Source organism: Hemiscyllium ocellatum, chromosome 45 (assembly GCF_020745735.1).
Source record: "Hemiscyllium ocellatum isolate sHemOce1 chromosome 45, sHemOce1.pat.X.cur, whole genome shotgun sequence".
Taxonomy (NCBI): Eukaryota; Metazoa; Chordata; class Chondrichthyes; order Orectolobiformes; family Hemiscylliidae; genus Hemiscyllium; species Hemiscyllium ocellatum.
The window spans coordinates 29,525,542-29,551,922 of NC_083445.1; the positions used below are offsets into that span (position 1 = coordinate 29,525,542).

Here is a 26,381-nt window from a genome sequence, read left to right on the forward strand (position 1 = left end):
TTTTATCAGACTGACCATATCGGTGGGCAGTAAGATATCATAACCGTGTGAATCCCTTCCCATAGACAGTGCAGGTGAACGGCCATTCCCCAGTGTGAGTGTGTTCATGTTCAATGAGACGAACTGACTGTTGAACAGTCTGAAGTGTTTGCCAGGCTGGGTCTTGACCAGATCCACAAAGATTTTAAGACTGTCCTCTGGTGTTTCCGCAGATTAGGTGACTGAGTGAATCTTTTCCCACACACAGAGCAGGTGAACGGTCTTTCCCCAGTGTGGCTGCTGGATGGATAACTGAAACCCTTCCGACATGCTCCACATTTCCAATGTTTCTCCATGTTGGCGTATCCTTATCTCCATCCAGGTTGAACATCAGTTGAAATCTTAAGCATACACAGAACATGGGTGCATTATTTTTCCATATTCTGAATTTGAAAATATTTTATTTTCTATTGACTCTGTCACTGCTTAAATCTCTTTCCACAATCAGATCACTGCAACACTTTCACTCGTTCCGCATAACTGTTTGATGTTCTATCCACAGCCAATTCTCTGCAGCACTCTCAATCACACTGTGCAACTATTTAAAGCTATTGCCACAGTCCGTTCAATGGAACTCTATGACTCGTGTGTGACCACGTCTCTGTGTCTTTCCAGAAGTACTGACGTTTCATTCCGCACCACTCCCTCCCGCATGCCCACTAAAGCAGAACAAATAATCATTTCTCCTTCCACATTCAAAGGCTGATGATATTCGTTTCTTCAGAAATTGAATGCCTCTGTCAGATCTCATAATGTCTGATTTAAGTTTCCCATCTGCAAAACATCTACCTGGAAAAGGAAGTTCAGAAAGTTGTCACTGATAGTACAGGACAGATATTCAGAGCAAATTTGTTTATTTTCCTTGAACATTCAAACGTTGCTGGATTCCTCAAACACACTGCTAATTCCAATAAGAAAGACTGAGAATCAACAAGAAAAGTAAAGGGAACATTCCCAGTTAAAGCAGAAAATTGTTCCTCATGTTTATATGATACTTTGCCGCTTTAAGTCCTCAGTGTTGCTAATTGGATTAAGTGTAAAGGTGTACATTGTTTGTTCCCTCTCCAAAGCCATATCAGCATAGATTAGGGTACAGAAGAGAGCTAGGCCAGGAGTGAATTGAAGAAAAGGACATATCATGGAACGTCTAGTAGCCAGAACGATCAGTGCACGTTTAAAAAGTCTGTGACACTAACTTCCTGTTTCAAGACATAAACATAAACATAAACACGTAGGGAAATTGGAGAATAATAAGAATCGAACAGTGGCTGGATGACCAGACATTTATGAAAGCATCCTCACAAATGGTCACCAGAACTGATGCATTAATTTTTTTTTCTCTCTCTATGAATGCCGTAAGACCTTCCAAAATTCTCCAGCATTTTGTAGCTTTTGTTTAGGAGATCTCCAAAAGCCACAGTTCTTTGTTTTGCTTTAGAACAGTCATTACTGTCAGTTGGAGTATGGAACATCAAAAGGGTCAGATATCTGCTCTGACTCATCAATAAGACGTGTAGCTCAATGGACGAGTTGGCTCCATTCTGAACAATGAACAGCAGAGATGGAGTCCACGCATGCATCCTACTGCTCCATATGCCAAATGCAAACGTTTCCCAGGGCCTGTCACTAAAAGGAAGCCAAGAGCCTTTATATTGTGCAGTGCAAACGGGACATAGGGAGGTTCATATTTGAAATTTTTGTTTGACACAAGATGACGATCAAGATCTCCACATCCACACAGACGATCCATAATTTCATCTGCCCCTCCGCATCCCACCATGAGGGCACCTGAGAGAAAAAAAAATCCTCTGTGCATCACCGTAACCCCTCAGCACATGGTCCCTGTGGTGATCGAGACTGCATTTGCTACTACTTTCCTGTTCTGTGGACAGTGGACGTAGCCAATCATGGCGGACGATCGGTAATCAGTCCCCCACGTATACCTTTGTTGCTGGCTTTGACTGAAGATTTGGAGAGAAGTTCGAATATAAAGATTATGCAAAACACTTATACTTCTAACCAACTGCATGGGCCATCCACTTTCCGCAAGATGGAGAATCAGAACTATTGTAGAAATAAGCATTTCCAACCGAACAGAATTTAAAGTCTGGAACCTTTGATGACATTACTGTGCCCCCGTTCTTGGCACAAATGAGGGAACCTCTGCAAACACACAGAAAAAGTTCCTTAAAAAACTCTCCACTGGGAATGTGCACATATTTTACATTGAACGTCGAACAATACAGCGCAGAACAGGCCCTTTGTCCTTGATGTTGGGCCGACCTGTGAACTAATCTAAGCCCATCTCTCAACATCATCCCATCATCTTCCATGTACTTATGCAAGGATTGTTGAAGTGCCCCTAATGTGGCTGAATTAACTACATTGACAGGCAGGGCATTGCATATCCGTACCACTCCCTGAGTAAAGAACCTGCCTCTAACATCTGTCCCACTTCACTTTGCAGCTATGCCCCCTCGTACAAGCAGACGTCATCATCCTAGGAAAAAGACTTGCATTCTTCTTTCCAATGAGAACAGATCCAAGCCACTCACCATTTCCTCATAAGAACTTCCCTCCAGACCAGGCAACATCCTGGTAAATCTCCTCTGTACCTTTTCCAATGCTTCCGCATCCTTTCAGTGACAGGGTGACCAGAACTGTACACAATACCCCAAGTGAGGCTGCACTAGCGTTTTGTACAGTTGCAGTGTGACATCGCGCTCCAGAACTCAATCCTTCTACCAATAAAAACTAGCACTCTGTATGCCTTCTTAACAGCACTATCAACTTGGGTGGCAAATTTCAGGGATCAATGTACATGGACACCGCGATCCATCTGCACATCCATACTATCAAGAGTCTTTCCATTGACCCAGTATTCTGCCTTCATGTTATTCTTCCCAAAGTGAATCACCTCACATGTATCTGCATTGAATTTAATTTGTCACCTTTCAGCCCAGTTCTGCAGTTTATCCAAGTCCCCCTGCAACCTGCAACATTCTTCCACACTGTCCACTACTCCATCGGCTTTAGTCTCATCTGCAAATTTACTAATCCATCCACTTATGCCTGAATCCAAGTCATTTATAAAAACGACAAACAGCAATGATCCCTAAACAGATATTTGTGGCACATCACTAGTAACTGGACTCCAGGCTGAATATTTTTCATCAACCACCATTCGTTGCCTTCTTACAGAAAGCCAGTTTCTAATCCAAACTGCTAAGTCACCTCCAATCCCATGCCTCTGTATTTTCTCCAGTAGCCTACCATGTGGAACCTTATCAAAGGCTCTGCTGAAGTCCATGTATACCACGTTAACTGCCCTACCCTCATCCACATGCCTGGTCACCTTCTCAAAAAACTCAATGAGGTTTGCCTTTGATGAATCCATGTTGACTATTTCCAATCAAATTGATGCCTGGTAGATGATTATAAATCCCATCTCTTACAATCCTTTCCAAAAGTTTTCCAAGAACAGACGTAAGGCTCACTTGACTATAATTACTTGGGTCATCTCTACTCCCGTTCTTGAACAAGGGCACAACATTTTGCAACCCTCCAGTCATCTGGTATTAAACTTGTAGGCAATGACGACTCAAAGATCAAGGCCAAAGGCTCCGGCATCTCCTTCCAAGCTTCCCAGAGAATTCTTGGAAAAATTTCATCCAGCCCAGGGGACTTATCTACTTTCACACCTTCATGTTTACTTCCAAAATGGCTGTGCTTTCAAGGTCGTGTCTGATGGTGTGAAGCTGGGTTTAGCATTCTGGAATTCCTTTGAGTCAGTGTTGAATTGGCTAGCCAGCAGATCAAGAAGCATATACAGTTCCTTCCCGTTTCAATTTCTTCAAATGTCTGAAAAAATATAGCTGACATGTTCATCCTTTTTCACAGTTTTGGTGAAAAGGATGATGATTACTTGCAAGGAGTTGTTCTACAGATTTCCTGCTGCTCTTTAAAAGGGAAAGATTATACCTTCATTAGTTGGAATTAGGAGTTGAAATTTCAACTGCAGATTGCATTTGAAGTATCACTGTCCACCTAACCGCCAACCATTCCAAATTGTAAAAGGCAGTTGATTTCAGCCCTGTCAGAGTCGTGTGGAAATGTTTGCTTTTTTTGAGGGAGTGGTGCTGAGAAGGGAACACTGAGTTAAAGGCTTGCATTGTCGATAAACAACAGTTTATGATTCATACCAGAGGTTTAATGGAGCCATTCAAATCTTAAAGTAGCAGCCTAAATTACACAGTAGTTATGTTGATATTTCCGACGGACAGTCTGTGTGTGACAGCTTATCACACAATAGTTTAACATTCCAGTCCCATCAGGACACGCGTGACCTGAAGTTTTTCCAGTTAACCTTCATTTCAGAAGACATTTCTGGAACGTTACCATTTTGTCCAGTCATATGATTCCAAGAGACCTGCGTGTTTTGAAATGACATCACACAGCCCTTCAATCACACAACATACATCTGTGCATTAAAGTTATTATTTTATTAAAGAACTGTTTTTGAAAGTATGAACACAGTGACAGCAAATGCTCCACCACTGACTCCCAGAAAACTCTGCGACTGACGTTCTTCCATCTGTAAAACTTTAATGCTTCACTACTAACGGTTCCCTGTCACTCAGCTAATTCTGTCTCCATGTTGCTGTTGGCTCCCTTATTATCAGGGTTTCTGACTTTGCTCAGTTGTCTGTTGTGTAACACTGTCTCAAATGCATTTTAGAACATGGAACAGTACAGATCCTTCGGATCACAATGTTGTGTCGAGCATTTAACTTACTCTAAGATCAAACTGACCTACACTCCCCTCAAATTACTGCCTTCCATGTGCTTGTCCAGCAGTTGCTTAAAAGTCCCTAATGTCTCTGACTCTACTACCACCGCTGGGAGTGCATTACACATACCCACTATCTCGCTGTTTAATGAACCTACCTCTGATATCTCCCCAATACTTTCCTCCAAGCCACTTTAAACTTAAGACCTCTCGTGATAGCCATTTATGCCCTGCGGAAAATCTCTCTGGAAATCTATCTGTACCTCTCTAATTCTCTGTCTGTGCCTTTCATTACCTTGTAAAACTCTATCAAATCGCCTCTCTTCCTTCTTCGCTCCAGTGTGAAATGCCCTCCTTCACTCCACCTCTCTTCAGAATACAAGCCCTCCAATCCAGATAATATCCTGTTAAAACTCTCCTGCACTCTCTCCAAAGCATCTACATCTTTCCTATGATAAGATGACCAGAACTGAACACAATATTCCAAGTATGACCCAACACAGGGTTTTATAGAGCTGCAGCAAAACCTCGTGGCTCTGAAACTCAATCCTCCAGTTAATGAAAGCCAAAGCACCATACGGCTCCTTAATAACCCGATTAACTTGGGTGGCTACTTTGAAGGTTGTATGCACATGGCCGCCAAAATCCCACTTCATTTAAAATTGCCAAGAATCCTGGCTTTAACCCTGTATTCAGCATTCAAATCCAACTTTTCCAAATGAATCACTTCACTATGATGACGTCCAGGGGTCTGAGTAGTAGCTCACAAACCCACCAACACACTGAAACAGCAGCTAATGAACTTGAAAGGCCCTGTACAGACAACAAGCAAAACTGATGTCATTTAGATCTTTAAATAAAATGTATTGAGGCAACTTGTCTGATTTGGTTACTTGTGGTTGGTTAAATTACAAGTGAGAGAAATGGCTCTTAAAATTGCTAAAGTGTTTCTGGAGTTTGAAGGTGATTCCCAAAGGTGCCAAGAATATTTAATACGAAAGAAAAAGACCTTACTTTTCCAATGAGGAAACAGGTTGGATTTAGGTTTAACAAAGGACGAAAGTAAAGCTGAAATTGTAAAGGAGTTACTCAAACACTGAGGTGTGTCAGAGTGCAGTAGAGTTAGAACAAACTAAATTACAATTGATGAAAACGGGGTTAAAAGATAACCAAAAAGAGAGGAAAAAAGAAAGGGAGAGAGAAAAAGAGACAGAAGAGAAAGAAAGAAACAAAGAGGACGATCTCCTTTGGGCACAGAGATAGACAGAAGAAAGAGAAAGAAAGAGAGAGAGAGAGAGAGAGAGAAAAGGGAGGGAAAAGAGAGAAAAAAAGGAGAAAATGAGTGAGAATTTGAACATCAGAAGTTGCGACTTAGTCAGGAAAGTCAAGGCAACAGGATGGAAATGAAGAGAGGAGGCAGTGATATATACAAGTATGCTAAAACATTGCCACATATTTTTGATGAGAAAGATGTCAAAGCGTTCTTTATTTCATTTGAAAAATTGATGAGGCAGATGAAGTGGTCAAAGGAATTGGGGGTAAAGCGAGTTCAGACTAAACTGGTATGCAGAACAGGCAAGTTATTTGCAGTGCTGTCAGATGAGAGGTCAAGAGATGATGTAAAGGTTAAACAGGCTATTTTAAGTGCTTATGAATTGGTGCTGGAAGCATCTTGATAGCAGTTCAGAAACACAAAGATGGAACCAGGTCAGACTTATGTTGAGTTTAAAAGAAATAAACATAATAATTTTGATAGATGGGTGCGGGCCTTCAAAATAGATAACAGCCTTGGCTCTTAGAGAGATTGTGCTGCTGGAAGATATTAAAAACTCACTTCCAGAGATGATAAGAATTAATGCGGTTGAACAGAAGTTCAGGAAGTGAGAAGAGCAGCAGAGATGGCAGATAAATATGCATTATTACATTAGGCAAAGTTGAGCTTCTGGCAACAATTTCATCCTATGAGGGATAGAAAATGGGAAAAGGGGAAATCCTACACTACGAAGCAAAGAGTAGAGAACATTGTTCATTGTTTACCACAAGTTAAAAAAGGAAGTGAAAGAGGTGAAAGGCTTCAAGTGTTTCAACTGTGGTAAAGTGGGACAAGTAAAGTCACAGTGCTAGAAAGGCACTGTGGGAAAAGATGTGGCAAAAGAAGCTAAGCCAGTGGCATTAGTGAAAAGTAGTAATGGAGGCATGGAGAAGAGACGAGAAACTGCAGAAGAGCTCACAGCTTAGGCAGGGGCTGAGTATGGACTTCTTGCCTGATCTCAATTAAAAAAAATGCCTCTGTTGGTAAACTTACTCTGAAAGTAAGTTACAAGCGGAGAGGGATAAGAAGTTATAACTTTGAGAGCATCTAATCAGTCTCTAATGGTAAAAGAATCCTGTGATGGCACTCTTTCTGATCTGTTATTCGAGAGAGTGGTAATTTGTGGGAAAAATGGACAGAAATTTATTATTCCCCGATGTAAGATCAGGTTGGAGTTCCAACTCAAGACATGCGAAGTAACAATGAGAGTAAATGACAGGGTGTCAGTTCTAGGAATCCACTTTGTTCTTGGGAACAATTTAGCCGGATCCAGGTGGGAATGACACCCCTTGTTGTACGGAAACCCAAGGAAGACCAAGGAACTGAGGAGATAAAGAAAAATACCCTGGCGTTTTCCCAGACTGTGCAGGAGCAAGGTTCCACTATCATAAATCACAGCATGAAGCAAAAACTAAAGAGAAACATGAAGGAGTTGAAGTTCAGATAATTAAAAGGAAGGTTCACCGCCTTGTCATAAGATTAGTCAAGATTAGTGCATCCCTCTCTGAGAACCTTCCCTCTTTACTAGGGAGTATTATTGCGGAGAATCCTGAAATGTCTGCTATTGCTATCTGCCTGTCATGGGGTGGCACGGTGACTCAGTGGTTAGCACTGTTGCCTCACAGCAACTTGACCCCAGGTTCAATTCCAGCCTCGGACAACTGTCTGTGTGGAGTTTGCACATTCTCCCTGTGGCTGTTTGGGTTTCCTCCGGGTGCTCCGGTTCGCTGCCACAAAGATGTGCAAGTCAGGTGAATTGGCAATGCTAAATTGCCCATAGTGTTAGGTGCATTAGTCAGAGGGAAATAGGCTTGGGTGGGTTACTCGTCGGAGGGTCGGTGTGGACTGGTTGGGCCGAAGAGCCTGTTTCCACACTGTAGGGAATGTAAACTAAAAAGAAAATTCCTACCATCTAGTTCAGATGTGCTCTCTCTGACGTCATTTCATTGCCTTTCCTGTTACTGAAGTTAAAGGGTACGGGGAGAAAGCAGAAACAAGCCACTGAATTGAATGATCAGACACAAACACTTCTCCGATTGGCTAATTTCTGATGTTTCTTGATTTCTTCGAGATCCTGTCCTCTGCTAATAGACTACTACCCAACCCCTTTGTCTTCTGTCGATTTGCCAATCCTCTCTCCATCTCTCCAACAACGGAGACAAGGTAATGAGAGTCCAGCATGCAGTATCTTTTCAAACAACTGCCAAAAATCCAAATATAATAAACCTACGGTATTCCTTTTATCCAAATTGTTTCTGTCCTCTACAAACAATAAAATCATTGTGGGCGGCACGGTGGCACAGTGGTTAGCACTGCTGGCTCACAGCGCCTGAGACCCGGGTTCAATTCCCCACTCAGGCGACTGACTGTGTGGAGTTTGCATGTTCTCCCCGTGTCTGCGTGGGTTTCCTCCGGGTGCTCCTGTTTCTTCCCACAGTCCAAAGATGTGCGGGTCAGGTGAATTGGCCATGCTAAATTGCCTGTAGTGTTAGGTAAGGGGTAAATGTAGGGGTATGGGTGGGTTGCGCTTCGGCGGTGTCGAAGGGCCTGTTTCCACACTGTAAGTAATCTAATCTAATCTAATCTAGTGTCAGACATTATCTCCCCTTCCTGAAGCCATGCTGGATCTGTTTGACTAGATTGTGTATTTCTAAAGGTTCTCCAATTAAAAGGAACATTGCCAGTGTTCCAGAGAACCACATGGCTGCTCTCCCATTAGATAGAGGTGACTGGTGAGGAGTTTAACCTCGGGGTCATCATGCCTTAGGCAAGAGATGAGAACGAAAAAATCGAAACGCCTTGGGAACCTCAGCTAGAGCGCGGATGGAACTATGTCCTTTGTATTATACTCTAACATTTTTCTCACAACACAAGTGATTCTAACTGGGCTATAGCTAGCTGTTTATTGCCCCCTTTCTTGCCTGAATCTGTTGTTGAGTGGATGGGGTCCCACTCAAACAAGCTGCATTGTCCTGGATGGTGTTGAGCTTCATGAGGCTGCACCAATCCAGGCAAGAGGGGAGGATTCTATCCCGCTCCTGCCTTGTGTCTTCTTGATGGTGGAAAGGTTTGAGGATTCAGGAGTGAGTTACTCCTCACAGTATTGCCAGCCTCTGATCTGCTCTTGGATTTGGAGTATTTGTTTGACTGGTCGTTCTCTCTCTCCCCTGTTCACCCCTTCCCTGTATGAGGACAATGCTCAAAATCCATGGCAGCCTGAAAGAAAAAAACTTTCCTTGTCTGAGTGTTAAATTCACTGATCTATCACTGAATTGAACAACGAGTGCTACCCATAAACAAGAGCGTATCATCAGGGTAAAGATCCAAAGGCCTGTGAGAAATAGACCTTCCCACATTGTGGCATGGATCTGTCATTATCAGCATTTTCACAGCTCAATACATTATTTTCTCCACACATTTTATATGCAACACTATTTATCTACTGTCTGTATAGATTGTGAGGGATTAGTTACGCGCTTAAGTCTTCTTGGGATTTAGTTCTAGTTGTATGAATCAGAAACCCTCAGTCCCTCCCAATCCCTGACACATTGACAGTTACAAACCAACACTATTGACCCATTTCTTCCAGCTTCCCCCACACAATGTGAATGGACAATGTACAGCAAACTGATGGTGCAGCGTAGTGTATGAGTAGGGCACAATAAAGATCTGAATTGCTTCTCAGGAGATATGGTATGGAGCATACTCTTCACTCAGTTTCACCTTTGACCTCAACAAATTTGCAATGTGGATAAATCCACGTGCAACAACAAAGGATTGGAAACACACCTTGGTAACACTGTGGCCCATGACCAGAGATGGCTTTGTCCTGGAATCCAAGGGTGGAAAATATTATTTTCCGACAGGGTATAATTGTTTCTGATTCGGTTTGATGAAGCTTCTGGATCCCCTTCCTTCAGGAATAATAGTCGACCAAGATGAGCAGTAGAGGCCGTTCAAAATGAAAACTCAGGGGCAAGCTAGTCCCACAGCCTTGTGCGTACAGAAGGAAGCAGAAGGCATTATTTTCCTTGCCATACATGAGTACCACAGTCGGGTTGGAGACCACATCCTTCAGGGACCAGGAGATACCGAACACCATACAGAATACTGATCCGAGACTTGGTAAAGCCAATGTCTCCCTTGTGAAGATTCTGGAACATATCTTGAGAGAGAGCGAGTGAGACAACCAACCTCTCACCAAAGATTGAGGCTCACAGATACTGCTGATGTGATGGTTCTGTTTAAAGTACTGCAGGGTTACTGGGGATGGATTCCAGCCAGGCATCAGACCGAATCTGTGAATCTGTGGAACTGAGCTTCATGGAGTTCCTACACCTTCCTCTCTATGGCTGAGAAAGATTGTTTAAGATATTATATATGTAGGAAATTGAAGTCCATCCTTGATAGGCCCAGCAAATTGTGGACCTTTAAAATTGATAGCTTGTCCCTTTCACATCGGTATCCATTGTTACTGTGCTTTGTAGGAGCATCTACCCCCATGGACTGCAGTGAGTTCAAGATGAAGGATCATCATCTTCTCAATGGGAATTGGTGATGGGGATTAAAGCCCAGCTATACCCAACTATTCCCAAATGGAATGAATGAATTCCCAAATAATTGGTGTTGACTACAGATCTGTATAATTGGTCGTTTCCCCTTTGATGCAAAATCATCCCAAATAAATCCATTATTCTTGCTCTATCCTATCCATTCCCTTCCATGTATAGTCCCCATCTCCATTCTGTCAATCCCAAATGGTGTTGTTTGGAAAGGATTGAGCAGATTACTGGATCAGTCATTCACCGTAGGCTAAGACTAAACAAATGTCAGCTTTCTCTCATCAATCAACATTGTTCATAATTCCAAGATCATCCTAAAATGTGAATACAACCCATGGCATCATAAATGTAAAACACTGCAGATGCTGGAAATCTGAAAAAACAAACAAACAGATTACTGGAGAAACTCTATAACTGTCAAGAGAAAAACAAAGTTAATATTTTGAGTCTGGCGTGTACTTTGTATGAGTGCACAGATATTGCCAGACCTGCTGAGGATAGAGTAAACCATTCCTGACATAGAGTATAAGAACAGGAAGGTAATATTGGGGTGGTACAGAGCATTAGTTAGGCCACAGTTGGAGTACTGTGTACAGTTCTGGTCACCTCACTACAGGAAGGATGTGATAGCACGGTAAGGGGTACAGAGGGGTTTGTCCAGGGTGTTGCCTGGGATGTGGAAATTGAGCTACACCGAGAGACTAGATAGGCTTGCGTTGTGTTCTTTATTAGCCTGATATGGAGGTACTGGTGTTGGACTGGGGTGGACAAAGTCAAAAATCATACAACACCGGGTTATCGTTCAACAGGTTTATTTGAGACCACAAACACTCACAGTGCTGCTCCTCCTTCAGACAGCTAGTGAGAGAGAATATATTGGACACAGAATTTATAAGGAAAAGAATAAAGGGTGATACAACCCATGTCACTGTATTGAACCCTCGCAGGTGGCTGATAAACCTTTAATCAGTTAGAATGGAGATACAGGGTTTGATTGAACATGTCAATCTCAGAATTTCCTGCAAGTAACTGCCCTGAGATATCTTTAGGTGTTATCAGTGTAAAGGAAGTGACATCTCAGGTCAGACAATTCCGATCAGGCGTGAGGTCTCTTCTGAAGTCTGTCTGTGTCTTAACCTGGAATCAGAGTGTTTATGTTTCCAAAGTTGGAATTTATAAAATGTGACATTAACTGACTGTCACAGATTGTGACTCCTTTTTGAACAAAGCAAAATGTACCTGCTGATACGATTTGTGTGTGTGTGTGTGTTTGTGTGTGTGTGTGTGTGTGTGTGTGAGAGAGAGAGAGAGAGAGAGAGAGAGAGAGAATTGCAGAATTAAAGAATTAACAACCATCTAGGTGTGTTCAATATATTCACATCAATTGTGTGACTGTTTGATATTTTCCTTATAAATTCCATGTCTGAAGTATTCTCTCTCACAAGCTGCCCAAGGATGGAGCAGGGCTCTGAAAGTTTGTGGTTTCAAATAAACCTGTTGGACTATAAACTGGAATCGTGTGCTTCTGGGTGGGTTCTTTGGAGCAGAGAAGACTGAGGGTGGACATGATTGAGGTGTATAAGATAATCAGGGATATGGACAGGGAGAATAGAGATGAAGCAAACAAGCTGTAGCAGAGAGTATAAGAGCAAGGAGGTATTGCTGGGTTGTACAGAGCATTGGTTAGGCCTCAGCTGGAGTACTGTGTACAGTTCTGGTCACCTCACTACAGGAAGGTTGTGATAGCGCTAGAAGCAGTATAGAGGAGACTGTCCAAGGTGTTGCCTGGGATGGAGAAATTGAGACAAGATAGGCATTCAATGTGTTATTTAAAACAAAGAAGGCTGAGGGGTACATGTTTGAGGTGTTTAAGGTGATCAGTAACATGGATCGGGTGAATTGAAAGCACCTGTTCTCCTTGGTTGAGGGATTAATTATGAGGGGGAATAGTTTTCGGGGAAAGGACTGAAAATTCAGAGGGAATGTGAGAGAAAATTATTCTCACTCAGTGAGACAGACTACCTTGGATGGTAGTGGAAGCTGGAAACCTTATAATTATTCGAAAGTATTTGGATGAATACTTCAGATCTCATAAACTTCAAGGGTATGGGACAAGTGCAGGAAATTGGAATGAGTGGCTGTTTACTGGGAGTTATGTTGTTCCAGACTCAATGGGTTTAAGAGCCTTTACTGTGTTTTAAGAATCTGAATCTACAAGATTTTAAAAGACAGTGTAATAAAAATAAATAAATGCAAAACCCTGTGGATGACGATCACCTGAAATAAGAAAAAAACAAGAACGTTTTGGGTGAGCTCAGCATCAGAGGAAGGAGAAATAGTGTGAAAGATTTGAGTCAGTTTGGTCGTTTCTTCCCATTCTACCCCCCACGAGTATCCATGTGTGCAGATCGATCCAGATCAAGTCACTGTTTGATGTTAAAATTCTCCCCTTTCTTTCCAAATCTCTACATGTTCCTGGTTGTCTCTGTAATCCCACCCCCACCACTGGCCCAGCTCCACCACCCTGTCTGATAGTTACACTGATCAATTCAGGCCATGCCCAATGTGAATGATTGCACCATTAATTGACATGACTTCAGATACCTTGTCTGGACTCTCTGAATCCACCTCGTATTCTCCATCTCATATTTCCCCTTGAGCAACCCTCCTCCTCCGAACCTGCAGGCTTGACCAACTATCTCATATGTGGCTCAATGTCACAGCGTGTTTTACAGTGTCTCGGTGAAGAACATTGCTTTATTACTTTTAAGGCACGGGGTAGGAAAAAGACGATCACTAAGGAGTGTTTTAAGGACAGATTCATTCTGTTCAGCCCTGATGATTCTTCTGGAGTTTCCTGCTTCTCTTAATAGAGGAGTCATTTCAGTTAACATGCTGCAGTGTTGGGTCAGCCATCTGCACTGACATCAACACGACCAATATCTCCATCGAGATGAAAGGAATAGACAAGAGTTTTCCAAAGGAATCCCAGATATTTCATGACCTTGTGAGACTTGAAGAGACTTATTATCCTGTACTTGCTGCCTTTGGCGTACTAGGCAAGCATTGATCCACAGGTAGTAATCCTCTCATCCAGGTTTCACTGGATTGCTTTCCTCATCTCATTCAGTAAGGCAATGCAGTCGGATTCGGGATAACCCGAAGTTTATGGAGGTTGGAACGGATCCCATTGGCATGCAAGGAAACGTGGAACATTGGATTTGCAATTGACTTAGTGGCAGGAGCAGAGGTTGATGACTGAGGGGTGTTTCTCTGACGGGAAGCTTGTGATCAGTGGGCTCCCACAGGAACCTTTTCCAAAAGCAAGTTCCCAATGATTTTCAATCCATTTCAAACAAACATCCCATAACCAACATATTCAATGACCCCTACCACCCGGTTATACTCTCTTCCATCCTCTTCTGTCAGATATAAAAGTTTGAATACATGTACAAACAGATTCAGGAACAGGTTCTCTCCTGTTGTTCGAAGACTTTTGAATGAAGCTCTCAAATGTAAATGTTGATCTCTCTCTTAACCGTCTGTGTAACATTGTGTCCTGTACTCTATTCTGCTCTCCTGATGCACTTTGTAAGGTACAATCTATCTGTAGAGCACACAAAACAACATTTTTCACTGTATGTCAGTACATGTGACAACAATAAATCAAATCAAATAGTACCATGTCTGAATGTTGCAACTTATTATCTCATCACCAGATACACTCAGTCCAAGAAAGAGTGCTGCTCTCAACATTATTTATTACTTTCTTCCGTATTTTCCTTCCTTACAGTCAACATCATTGTGATGGTGATATTGTCTATGGGAAAGTGCGGTGTGTCTAAGTGTATCACTAGTTACGTGGTGGCCATGACAGCATCGCATCTACTGGTCATCATCATAGATCTGATATTACAGCATATTCCAATTACTTGTATGATCTATTTCTACCCCTTCTTTACACCCGCCCCCCCCCCCACCCCCATGTTTAATATCCAAGCTGTCTTGTTATATGCAATCACAGACTGATCTGTCTGGTTCACTGTCATGCTCACCTTTGATCAATATGTAGCCATTTGTTGTCAGAAGCTGAAAAATAAACAATGCACTGAGAAAACAGCAGCTGTCTTTCTAGTAACATGGACAGTGCTGAGCTGTATAAAATAAATCTGGTGTTTTATGTTCATAGGTCACTACTCTACTGGTAATGTTCCTTGGATTTGTCATACAAGAAGGAATGTTTGACTCTCAGCAATATAGTCAGCAATTGAACTCATTTATTATATTTTAACTCCAGGCTTCCCATCTTTTCCTGTTCAATGCTTTAACTGTCAGATATATTTTCGTAACTAATAGACCTCACCAGAGAATCTGCGGACAAAGCAATGGGAAATGTTCTGGTGACTGGAGAGAATGAGAGCCAAAGGAAATCCATCATTTTACTGTTTGTAATCTCAGGGAATTTGATCCTGCTGTGATCCATCTACCTGCTGTATTATATATGGAACAAAATACAACTTTCAGTCGGTACATCTGTATGGATACCTCGCTTTGTACAAGAAATAGGACTCATTCCTCAACTCCCAAACTGCTGCACAAACACTTGCATTTATTCCGTGACCCAAACTGAGTCCAGGCAACAGTTAAAGAGTATGCTGCAATATCCCTTTATTACAGTTGTGTGTAAAATTAACCAAATGATGTCAACGGAACTGAACGGAGAACGGAACCATTTCCCGCAACATACTTTAATCTAACATGAACTCAACCAAATCCAAACTCAAGTGATTGCACCCAAAAAGTTAACCCTATTTGTTTCTCCACAGATGCTGCCAGACCTGTCTCCAACATTTTCTATTTTTATTTTAAAATATAAAGATATCATCAGAATTTCAGAGGACCCAAACTCATTAGATCCAAGGGATAATGCTTTGCACCAAGCAATATGTTATTTTGTGTCCGTCAGACAGAGCCATTCAATCTGTCTTTGTGCTTTTTAGAGGATGTAACAGAATAAACAATGATGCCAGCAATCTGTAGTAATGGTCTTAGCATGGGTGGGATGAGGCCAAAGATAATATTTTACAATGGGAGCATTCAAATAACGACTAGTCAATGATCGAGATAAATCCGTCTCATCAGGCTTCACTCTATAACAAAAATTTAAGGAAACAACGACAAGTTTGGAAATTGCACACCACATTATTCCATGGGATGATCCCTGGACCGTATGCAGGGAGTAGGGATCAATGTGCTTCTTCGCTCTGTGCATGGGTAATGCTGCTGTGTTTTGACATCAGTGCTCAGGAATGTGAGAGGGTCACCCCTTGGTTATATATTTAAACCAAACTCTTTCACCATTAAATACGATTGTGTGGAAACATTTCAGAAGCCGAGAGTTCAGGAGTTAAAGATTCCATTGACTGCGATTTAATTCCAGCTGAAAATGTGTTGCTGGTTAAAGCACAGCAGGTTAGGCAGCATCCAAGGAACAGGAAATTCGACGTTTCGGGCATAAGCCCTTCATCCTGATGAAGGGCTTATGCCCGAAACGTCGAATTTCCTGTTCCTTGGATGCTGCCTAACCTGCTGTCCTTTAACCAGCAACACATTTTCAGCTGTGATCTCCTGCATCTGCAGACCTCATTTTTTACCCTGCGACTTAATTCCAGCAAAGTAAGATATTAGGAGAGGTAGGTCAGTTGTTTTTTATATTTTGTTCATTGTAAGTACTGCCCAAGGCTATATGGGACATTAGATCATGAGTTTAAATAATTAGCTTATTGTCTAAGGACAGCTATCTTCATGAGTGCAGGATATTTCATTGAGCTGTAGTGATATAATAAGGGAATATATTGAGGATTGCATAAAATTATTGATGCTTGGAGATAGTGAGGACTGAAGAGGCTGGAAATTCAGAGTCGATAAATTGTGGAGCTGGAAAAAGCACAGCAGGTCAGGGAGCATCAGAGGAGCAGGAGAGTCGACGTTTCAGGCAGGACCCTTCATCAGGACTGAGGAAGGGGGAAGGGGGAATAAGACATAAATGGAGGGAGGGGGTTGGAGCTGGGGGAAAGGTCGGTGGGATGGTTATAGCTACAGTACAGAAATCGGCCATTTGGCTCATCATGTTTGTGTCAGCTCTCTCTCAGAGCAATCCACCCAGTCTTATCTTTTCTCGTTGCCTCCGAATCATTTTCTCTTCAGATAGTGATCCGATTCTCTTCAGAAACCAGGATTGATTTTGGCTCCAACACACTCTCAGGCTATGAAATGAAGACATTTACCACTCAATACAGGATTTAATTCCTTCCTGACACTATTGCTGTTTTGAATCAATAAAATGAAACCAGTGTATTTCGATCTCAATGGAAATTGGTTCTCCGTATCCACCCTGCTGTTAATAAGGGACAAGGGCTTCAAGGAGCAGTTTGTCAATGTCTCAATTTCCTTCCTTGCGAGTCTGGTCAGTTGTGTCTGGGGTCAGTCACCCTCAGCTGGCAGCATGAGGGGGAAAGCCCTGTTGTACCCAACTGCTTGTGTTCAGGCAACAATCTCTGAGGGTCAGGGAGGGAAATGCAGTGCTGTAACCTGACCACTCAAAACAAAGCTCTGTGAAACAACATCCTGTTCTTTTCCTGCTGCCTGGATTCTCCCAATATCACAGAGAAGGTTTGCTTTAACATATTCCCCAGTTGTGCTGCAGGCATCACTATCGATCTGAGATACCTATCCTGCCTTTCACATAACGTGCTGACCCAAATAGAAGGAAACTAGTTCAGATCAAGAAGCCAGATTTTGTAATAAAGTCAGCTGCACAGAGAAAGGCCCTTCAGCCCATCAAGTCCTCCTAACCACTATCTAACTATTCTAACCACATTTTTCAGTACTTGCCCCTTATCCCTGAATGCATTGGCATCACAAGTGCACATCGAAATCCTTGTTCAACGCGTTGACGGTTTCTACTCCTAACAAGTAGTGAATTCCACCTTTCCATCACCCTGTTCAACAACAGAAGATGTACTGCTTCTTCAACAACAAACCAATGAGATGACCCAATTTTTTGGCATATAAAAGCAAGCATTTCAGAGAGTTATCCAGAGAAAGAGCGCCACTTGCCATTGTCAGACAGACTGCCCGAAAAGCCTCTCTCTGAAAGTTACCTTTCTCATATGAAACATCTTTGCAGCAGAAGACCGAAGATGACACAGGAAGATCTACAAACAGAGGAGGACAACACTGGAGATGATAGCCATTGTCTGGTTTTGAAAATTGACTTGCTGTAAATTAATAAACGCTTTATCAGATCAGTACATTGTTATAGATTGGGAGGTAGATAACAATTCTTTAAGACAAATGAGGCTTGGAGTTGTAAATGGTTGTTGTCAAATGGTCACGTTTGGAGTGAAAGAATAAAACTGTTATGTTTTCCTTTAGATAGTGGTATTTGGGAGTTTTCTGCCACTCATACTTGAACAGAATATGAAGCAAGGTGAGCTTTTCTGTGTGTTTGGTTTAATTAGCAGAACGGGTTATCACTGTCGTAATAGTTTGGGTGCTCACCCGAGATTTGAAGAGGTTTAAACTGATCCAATCTGAGATTTAGACAAATGAGAACACATTTGTGGTACAAAACATCCCAGCAGATTCAAACGCTTGCCGATTATTTTCCTACATCTATAAATAAAGCATAAATGAGACAATTTGCTTAATTTTGGTTACTTGTAGTTGGTTCAATTAAAAGTGAAAGAAATTCCTCTTAACATTGGTAAAGAGGTTCCAGAGATTAAAGATGATTCCAGGATTTGCCAGGAACATTAAGAAGGAAGGAAAGTAACCTTACTTTTAGAATTAGCAAAGAGGTTAGAGTTGGGTTTAACTAAGGACAAAAGTAAGGCTGAAATTATACGGGAGTTCCTCAAATATTTGGTTGTATTAGAGAAACAGACACAAACAGCAGAGTTAGAAAAAAACTAAAATTCCATTTGAAGAAAAGGGAGTTAGAAAATACACAAAAAGACGGAGAAGAAAAAGAAAGGCAGAGAGAAAGAAAGAGAGAAAGAAGAGAAAGGGAGAGAGAAATAGGGAAAGAAGAAAGGGAGCGAATAAAAGAGAGAAAATTTGAACTTAGTCAGCAAATTCAAGTTAACAGGATGGAGATGAAGATAGAAGGCAGTGATATGTACAAATATGTTAAAACATTGCCACATTCTGATGAGAAATATGTCGAAGCCTTCTTTATTTCATTTGAAAAATTAACTAGGCAGATGGAGAGGTAGGAAGACTTGTGAGTAATGCTAGTTCAGACTAAACTGGGAGGCAGAGCTCATCAGTAAATTGCAGCGCTGTCAGATGAGGGTTAAAGAGATTATGAAGATGTAAAACAGGCTATTTTGAGTGCTTATGAATTGGTACCATAAGCATACAGACAGCGTTGCAGAAACATAAAGAAGGAACCAGGTTGGACTGATGTTCAGTTCGAAAGAATTAAAAATAGTAATTTTGATAGATGGTGTGTGTCTTAAAAAAATAGATAAGACCTATGTGGATCTTAGAGAGATTATTCTGAGTCGAGGAGATTAAAAAAAACTCACTTCCAGAGATGATAAGAATTCATGTGGATGAACAGAAAGTTCAGGATGTGAGAAGAGCAGCAGAGATGACAGATGAATATACACTGGTGCATAAGGCAAAGTTTAGTTCCTGGCAAGAATTTCATCCTGTGAGGGATAGATGTTGGAGAAGGGGAGGTCCTACGCTGTGAAACGAAGAGTAGAGAACACTGGTAAGTGTTTACCACAGATTACGTTGGAAGCCCAAGAGGGTGGAAAGGAGGTGAAAGGCCTCAGGGGTTTCAACCGTGGTAAAGTGGGACACATAAAGTCACAGCGCTGGTCGTTAAAAAAAGTACTGTGGGAAAAGATGTGGTAAAAGAGCCTAAGACCGTGGCATTAGTGAGGGTAGTAAAGGAAACCCCAAGTAATGCTGAGGAGTTGCAGTAAAGGGCACAGCCTAGGCAGGGGCTGGGTATGGACTTAGTGCCTGATCTCTAGAAAGAATTTGCCTCTGTGGGTAAAGTTTACTCAGGAACCACAGGGGCAGAAGGGAAAGAAGTTACAATATTGAGAGATACAAGATGTAACCCGTATCTAATTGTAATAGATGAACACATTTGCGCTTTTTCTAACCTGTTAGCAGTGAGTGTGGAAATTGGTTGGATAGATGGACAGAACTTTAACATTCCCTGATGTAATATCAGGTTAGAGTGCTGACTCAGTACTGGGGAAATAGAAGAGGGAGTGGTTGGCAGAGTGTCAGTTCCAGGAATTCAATTTGTTCTTGGGAGCAATTTATCAGGAACCAAGGTGGGAGTGACATCTCTTGTTTTGGAAAAGCCCAAGTAAGGCCGGAGTTAAAGAAGAATACCCTGGTATTTTCCCAGATTGTGTGGTAACAATATCCCGCTATCATAAGTCACGGGACGAAGCAAAAACTGAAGATAAAAATGAATGATTTGAAGTTCATTCAGTAGAGGCCCTGTTTGACATAATGGTGCAGGAAATAACCTGCACAGACAGAGAGTCAGACAGAACTGGTTAGTTCTGGGTCCTCAAAGGCTTATGGCCTTACGACAGAAAGACGAGACAATAAAAGACATCTATGTTGGTGCCTACTCAGAAAATGAGAAAGAGAATATTCCTGAGGTTTATTATCTCAAAGATAGAATTTGAAGATGAAAATGAAGACCACGGCAGGTTAGTGCAGAGGAGAAATGGGCTGAAGTGCACCAGATTTTGTTGCCAGTACAGACGGGGCGTGTTACAGGTAGCAAATGAACTACCTGCAGGAATTCACCTAGGTGTAAGGAAAACACAGGCTAATGTACAAAAGCATTTCTATTGGCCTGTAATTTTCAAGGACATGGTTAACTTTTGCCGTACATATCATACATGCCAAAAGCACCAACACACTCCAACAGCAGCTAATAAACAAGAAAGACCCTACACAGACAACATGCAAAAATATTGTACTTTATAAAATACCTTGCAAGAACTGAAACAACACTACATTGGACAAACTGGCAGAAACCAGCCACCAGGATGCATGGACATGAACTAGCCACAAAAATATATGACCCTCTCTCATTGATATCTGCTAGTGCTCGGCTGTTTAAGGAAGTCATGGATAGCTTGGGTATGCAGCACTTCGGATCAACTGTGTATCATCTTGAATCCCAGGGTGAGATTTGATAGAGTGCAAAGGTGGCATCAGTCCCTGAAGACCTTGTTAAGAACATACAGTCAGGATTACCTGAATGATTGGGATAAAGCTATCCCATTGGTATTGTTTGCTATTAAAGATGCCCCAAATGAATCTACTCAGTTTACTCCCTTTGAGTTAATATTCAGATATGAAGTGAGAGGGCCTTTGATATTAATTAAATAGAAATTGACAGGACCAAATTCAGAGATCTCCCACTTGGATTAGGTTTTGGAGGTGAGCGAGGGACTAAATCATTTAGGTGAGTTAGCACCTGAAAAGCGCACAGAATAGAATGAAGCAGGTAGCAAATAATAACTTGGGAGTTCAGGCATTTTCACATGGGGTGACGTATTAGTATTGTTACCACTGGTAGGAGATCCCAGGTTTAGTGGTCCCGACCAAATTGAGAAAAGGTTGAGTCAGGTAAACCATGTGGTAAAAATGCCAGATAGAGAAAAAAAATCGGTAATGTTGTGTGATTATGTTGAAATCGTATTATACTCGAGAGAGGGAACTGGAGAAACAGGTTTTAGTTACTGCCGCATAGTTGAGGAATCAAATCCAGATGTTATGGAGTTTGATGTGCCTCAAAACACGTTATGTAATTCCTTGAGGAGTGGGATAGGTTTGTAAAGTATCTGTCTCAGGAACAAAGAACAAAGTTGAAAGGTTTGTTACAGCCAAATAAGGACATGTGCAGGTACAAGATGGGGAAGACTAATGCTATTGTGCATTAGTTAGAGATAGGGAATGCTGTTGTGAGAAAACAACACCCCTATCACCTTAATCCTTTCAAAGCCACACAGGTCCAGAAGGAGGTGGATGCAATGCTCAACGAAGATACCGTCAAACCCAGTCAGAGTGAGTGGGGTTTGCTGTTTGTGTTAGTTTCTAAACCTGACGAGACTCAATGATTTTGTGTGGATTATCAGAAGGGCAACGTCGTATCCAAATCAGATTCGTACCCAATAACAATAGTGGTGCACTTTGTAGAGAAGTTTGGACAATCCAGTTACATTACAATGATGGACTCACTATTTGGTTATTGGCAGGTATTGTTATCAGAGACAGTGAAATACATTTCCGCATGTGTAACCCCCAGATGAGCTATGTCAATTCAAAGTGATGCCTATTGGAATGAAGAACACACCAGCCACATTCCAAAGACTCATGAACTGAGTTAACAAGCTGTGCAGTCCGTCTGGATGATGTCGTGATCTTTAGTGAGTCATGGAAAGTCACATGGTATAATTGTAAAAACTGGTAATAAACTTAAAGAAAACATAATTCACGAAGGTAGAAGTGATGTTCATGAAGTGTTGACTACAAGAAAAGTCAAGACGAATGCATTCGAGGAGATTTTGATGGAAGTTTGTTCCAAACTTAGCAGCATAATAACATGGCAAATCAATTTGCTGAAAATGAACACGAAGTTTTGGTGGACAGAACATTGCCAGGCGGCATTTGATAATTTAAAATCAGTATTAACCACTGCAACAGTTTTAGCTAAATCAAACGTTCGAAAACCCTTCAAAGTTGCAATCAATTCAAACAACAGAGGAGTTGGAGCTGTCCTACTCCAGGAAGATGATGATAGAGTTGAAAGGCCAGTTGGTTACTTTTCCAGGAAATACTCTACCGTCGAAAAAATAATTATTGTGTTTGGTACTGACCTTCCAGCATTTCAATGTTTATGTGACGAACAATGTGTCGAAGACATTTGTCTACACGGGTCACAATCCTCTTACATTCTTGAAATACTTCAAGGACAAGAATATGGGATTATTTTCATGGAGTCTTATGTTACAGACTTTTAATTTTAAAAAAAACATACATGTTGTGTGTCGCAAAACTGTGATAGCAGATGTTATCTCAGACTTAACGAAGAAAGTATGGATAAGATTGAACAAATACTGATGTTGTGTGTGTGGTGGGGAGGTGTGTATTTCATTTTGATGGGACTAAGGATTTTAAAAAAAGCAGCAATCTTTTCATTATGATGACTTTTTTTCTTAAGGGTGTTGGTGTTATGAAGTTGAAGTGTGTACTGTACCTTTAACAGAGGGTGAAAATTGTTTTAGCATTGCGAGTTTGCAGGCACCTGTCATGTGACTGACTAGCAATCTCAGGTTGTACGGGAAGATTGAAAATATGCAACATTTGGCTTCTATTTTTACAACAGTTCAGATTTTACTAATCAATTTAAGTTAAGCCCCAGGATACTAAAAGCCAATTCAATTTGAATTTTACTCTTATGACAACATTGAAGCAATGAGATAATCTGATGATTGATTGGGTATAAAAGAAGCTGACATTTTGAGAATTAGCCAGGGAGAGAACAACTAACTGCCATCATCAGAGTAAAGACCAGCCAAACACTCTCTATCAAGGTTATCTTTTCATATGAAACATCTTTTCAGCAAAAGACTGAAGATAACCCAGGGAGATCTTCAGCTGAAAGGAGCCAGACATCAAACACTACAGCAGATGTCTAGTTTTGAAAATTAAGTTGCTGCAGTTTTAATAGACATTTTTACTGTATCAGTATATTGTTGTTGCGTTGGAGGTGGACAACAGACCTTTAAGAGAAAGGAGGTTTAGAGTTGTAAATATTTATTGTTTAATGATCAGTTTTAGATATAAAGAATTTTTTTTTCTTCAAGTAGTCGAATGTGGGAGTTCTCTGTCACTCGTACTTTAACAGATTCGAAAAGCGAGCTGAGCTTTTCTGGGTGTTTGAGTTAATTAGCAGAAAGTTTCACTGCTGGGTCATAACAGACTCCAGACACAATCCCCACCAGACACAATCCCCACCAGACACAATCCCCACCAGACACAATCTCCACCAGACACAATCCCCACCAGACACAATCCCCACCAGACACAATCCCTACCAGGCACAATCCCCACCAGACACAATCCCCACCAGACACAATCTCCACCAGACACAATCCCCACCAGACACAATCCCCAACAGACACAATCCCCACCAGACACAATCCCCACCAGACACAATCTCCACCAGACACAATCCCCACTAGACACAATCTCCTTGAGATCCAATCATCTCCAGACACAATCCCCACCAGACACAATCCCCACCAGACACATTCCCTACCAGACACAATCCCCTCTAGACCCAATCATCTCCAGACACAATCACTTCCACGCCCAATCTCCTCCACACCCAACCCATTTACACCCAATACCCTCCAGACCTAATCCTCTCCAGACCTAATCCTGTAAGGGAAGGAATGCCAGGATATTGAATCAACAACCCTGAAGGAACAGTAATATATTTCCAATTCTGAATGACGACAGATCTGGAGGTTTACTTGCAGGGACAGGTGCCCCTTTGATCTGCTGCCCTTGTCTTACTGGATGGGAGTGGTCATCAGTTTGGAAGGCACTATCCGAGGAGCATTGGTGAATTTCTGCAGTGCAACTGCATATAGTACTCGCTATTGCGAATGAGCATTGGTTGTGGACTGACTGCATATTTGAGGATGTAGTGCTAATCAAATGTACATTGCCCTGGACACTGTTGAGCTTGTTGAGTGCTGCTGGAGCTGCATCCCTTCAGGCAAGTGGTGAGTATTCCATCACACTTCTGACTTGTGCCTTGTAGATGGTGGACCAACGTTAGGCAGTTAGGATATGAGTGATATGATTCGGGATTCTCTGAGCTCTGACATTCTCTTGCAGCCACTGTATTTGAAAGGCTAGGCCCGTTCAGCTTCTGGTTAATTGTAACACAAGGATGTTGATAGTAGTGGACTCAGTGATGGTAACAGACGTCAAAGGGTAGTGGCTAGATTTGTCTGATTGGAGATGACCATTGCCTGGCGTTGGTGTGGGACAAACATTACTTGCCACTTTCCAGCACAAACCTAGATATTGTCCAGAACATGTTGCATTTGACACAGCCACAGCCATCTTCCTATGTGCATCAATATCCTGGGGTTCATGATGGTGAAAACATAGCGGATTAAAATGCATTAATTCGCCAAGGGTTCCACATATTAACTTTTTATTAATAGGTCACACCCAACCCTAGACTCGAGTCTGGAAGAGCTCTCAATCAAAACACTCCCTGTGTTTCTCTCTGCATAACTGACACCAGACCTGTTGGGTCTGTTCAGCATTTATTCTGTGATTTCTTTTTCCCAGAACATTGTGCCACAGTTTCTGAAGTGATGGATTATTTTAAACCGAGGTGATGAGAAATCTAATATCAAATCACGGTGTGACTAAGTGATTACAGGATGACATGCGGTGGTCCATGAGGAATAAAAGAACAAAGTAAACAGGAGCAAGATTAGGCCAGTCATTCCCTCAAAACTGCTCACTCATTCAATTCTGTCATGGCTAATTAACATCTCAGTGCCATGTTCTTGTTACTTCCCGTAAGCTTTCATCCTGCATCTATCACCTTCTTTATGACATTCAACGCTTTGACTTCAATTCTTTCTGTGGCATCGAATTCCACATTCCCTCCAATCTCTGTTGTGAAGAGGTTTCTCATCATCTTTGTCCTAAATGACCCTGCTGTATCCTTCGACTGTCACCCTTGCTTCTGGACAGCCTGGTAATCAGAAACATCCTTCCTGTGTTAACCCTGTCTTGTCCTGTTCGATGCTTGTAGGCTCTGAGATCCCCTTTCATTCCCTCAACTCAAGTAAATATCATCCTAACCAATCTAATCTCTATTCAGACCTCATTCCTGTAATCACAGGAATCAGTCTGGTAAAGTTTTGTTACACTCCGTCTGACACCAGGACATCCTTCCTCAGGTAAAGGAGACCAACACAGCACATAATACTTCAGGGTGGTCTCACCAAGACCCTGTACAATTGCAACAGGACATGCCTGTTCCTGTACAACATCCCTCTCACTGTGAAGGCCAACATACCATTTCCCTTCTTCAGCCTGTGCTGCACCTGCCTGCTTCCTTGTCATGACTGGTGTACAGGGACACCAAGGACCCATTGTACCTCCCGCTTTCCCAATCACTCACCATCCAGGGAATAATGGTCTTGCCTGGTTTTGCTCTGAAAGTGGATAAACACATATTTGTCGCCATTATAGTTCACCTGCCATGCATTTACTCACTCATTCACCATGTCCCAATCAGACTGAAGCTTCTCTGCATTCTCCTCCCAGCTCACCATCCCACCCAGCTTTGTGTCATCTGAAAGTTTGGAGAGTTTTATATCTAGTTCCTTCCACTAAATCATTACCACAGATTGTGAATAGCTGAACCCAAACACTGATGCTTGACACTATTCACTCTCGGTCATTGAGAAAAAAAAGTTTGTTCATTCCGACACTGTTTCCTGGCTTACAGCCAGTCCGCTATCCGTGCCACTGGGGACAGTGTACTGACATGTGCTTTAGTTTTTTTTTCATGGAGCCT

At 41.8% G+C, this 26,381-nt stretch overlaps 1 gene segment (V, D, J or C); it reads right to left on the reverse strand.

Moving 5' to 3' along the window:
- Nucleotides 1–10,056: 10,056 nt before the first annotated feature.
- LOC132835894 (Ig heavy chain C region, membrane-bound form-like) overlaps nt 10,057–26,381 on the reverse strand; it is a 49,466-nt gene continuing 33,141 nt past the window's right edge. Inside the window, 1 exon segment of the C gene segment in view lies at nt 10,057–10,212. Coding sequence covers nt 10,057–10,212 — 156 coding nt within the window.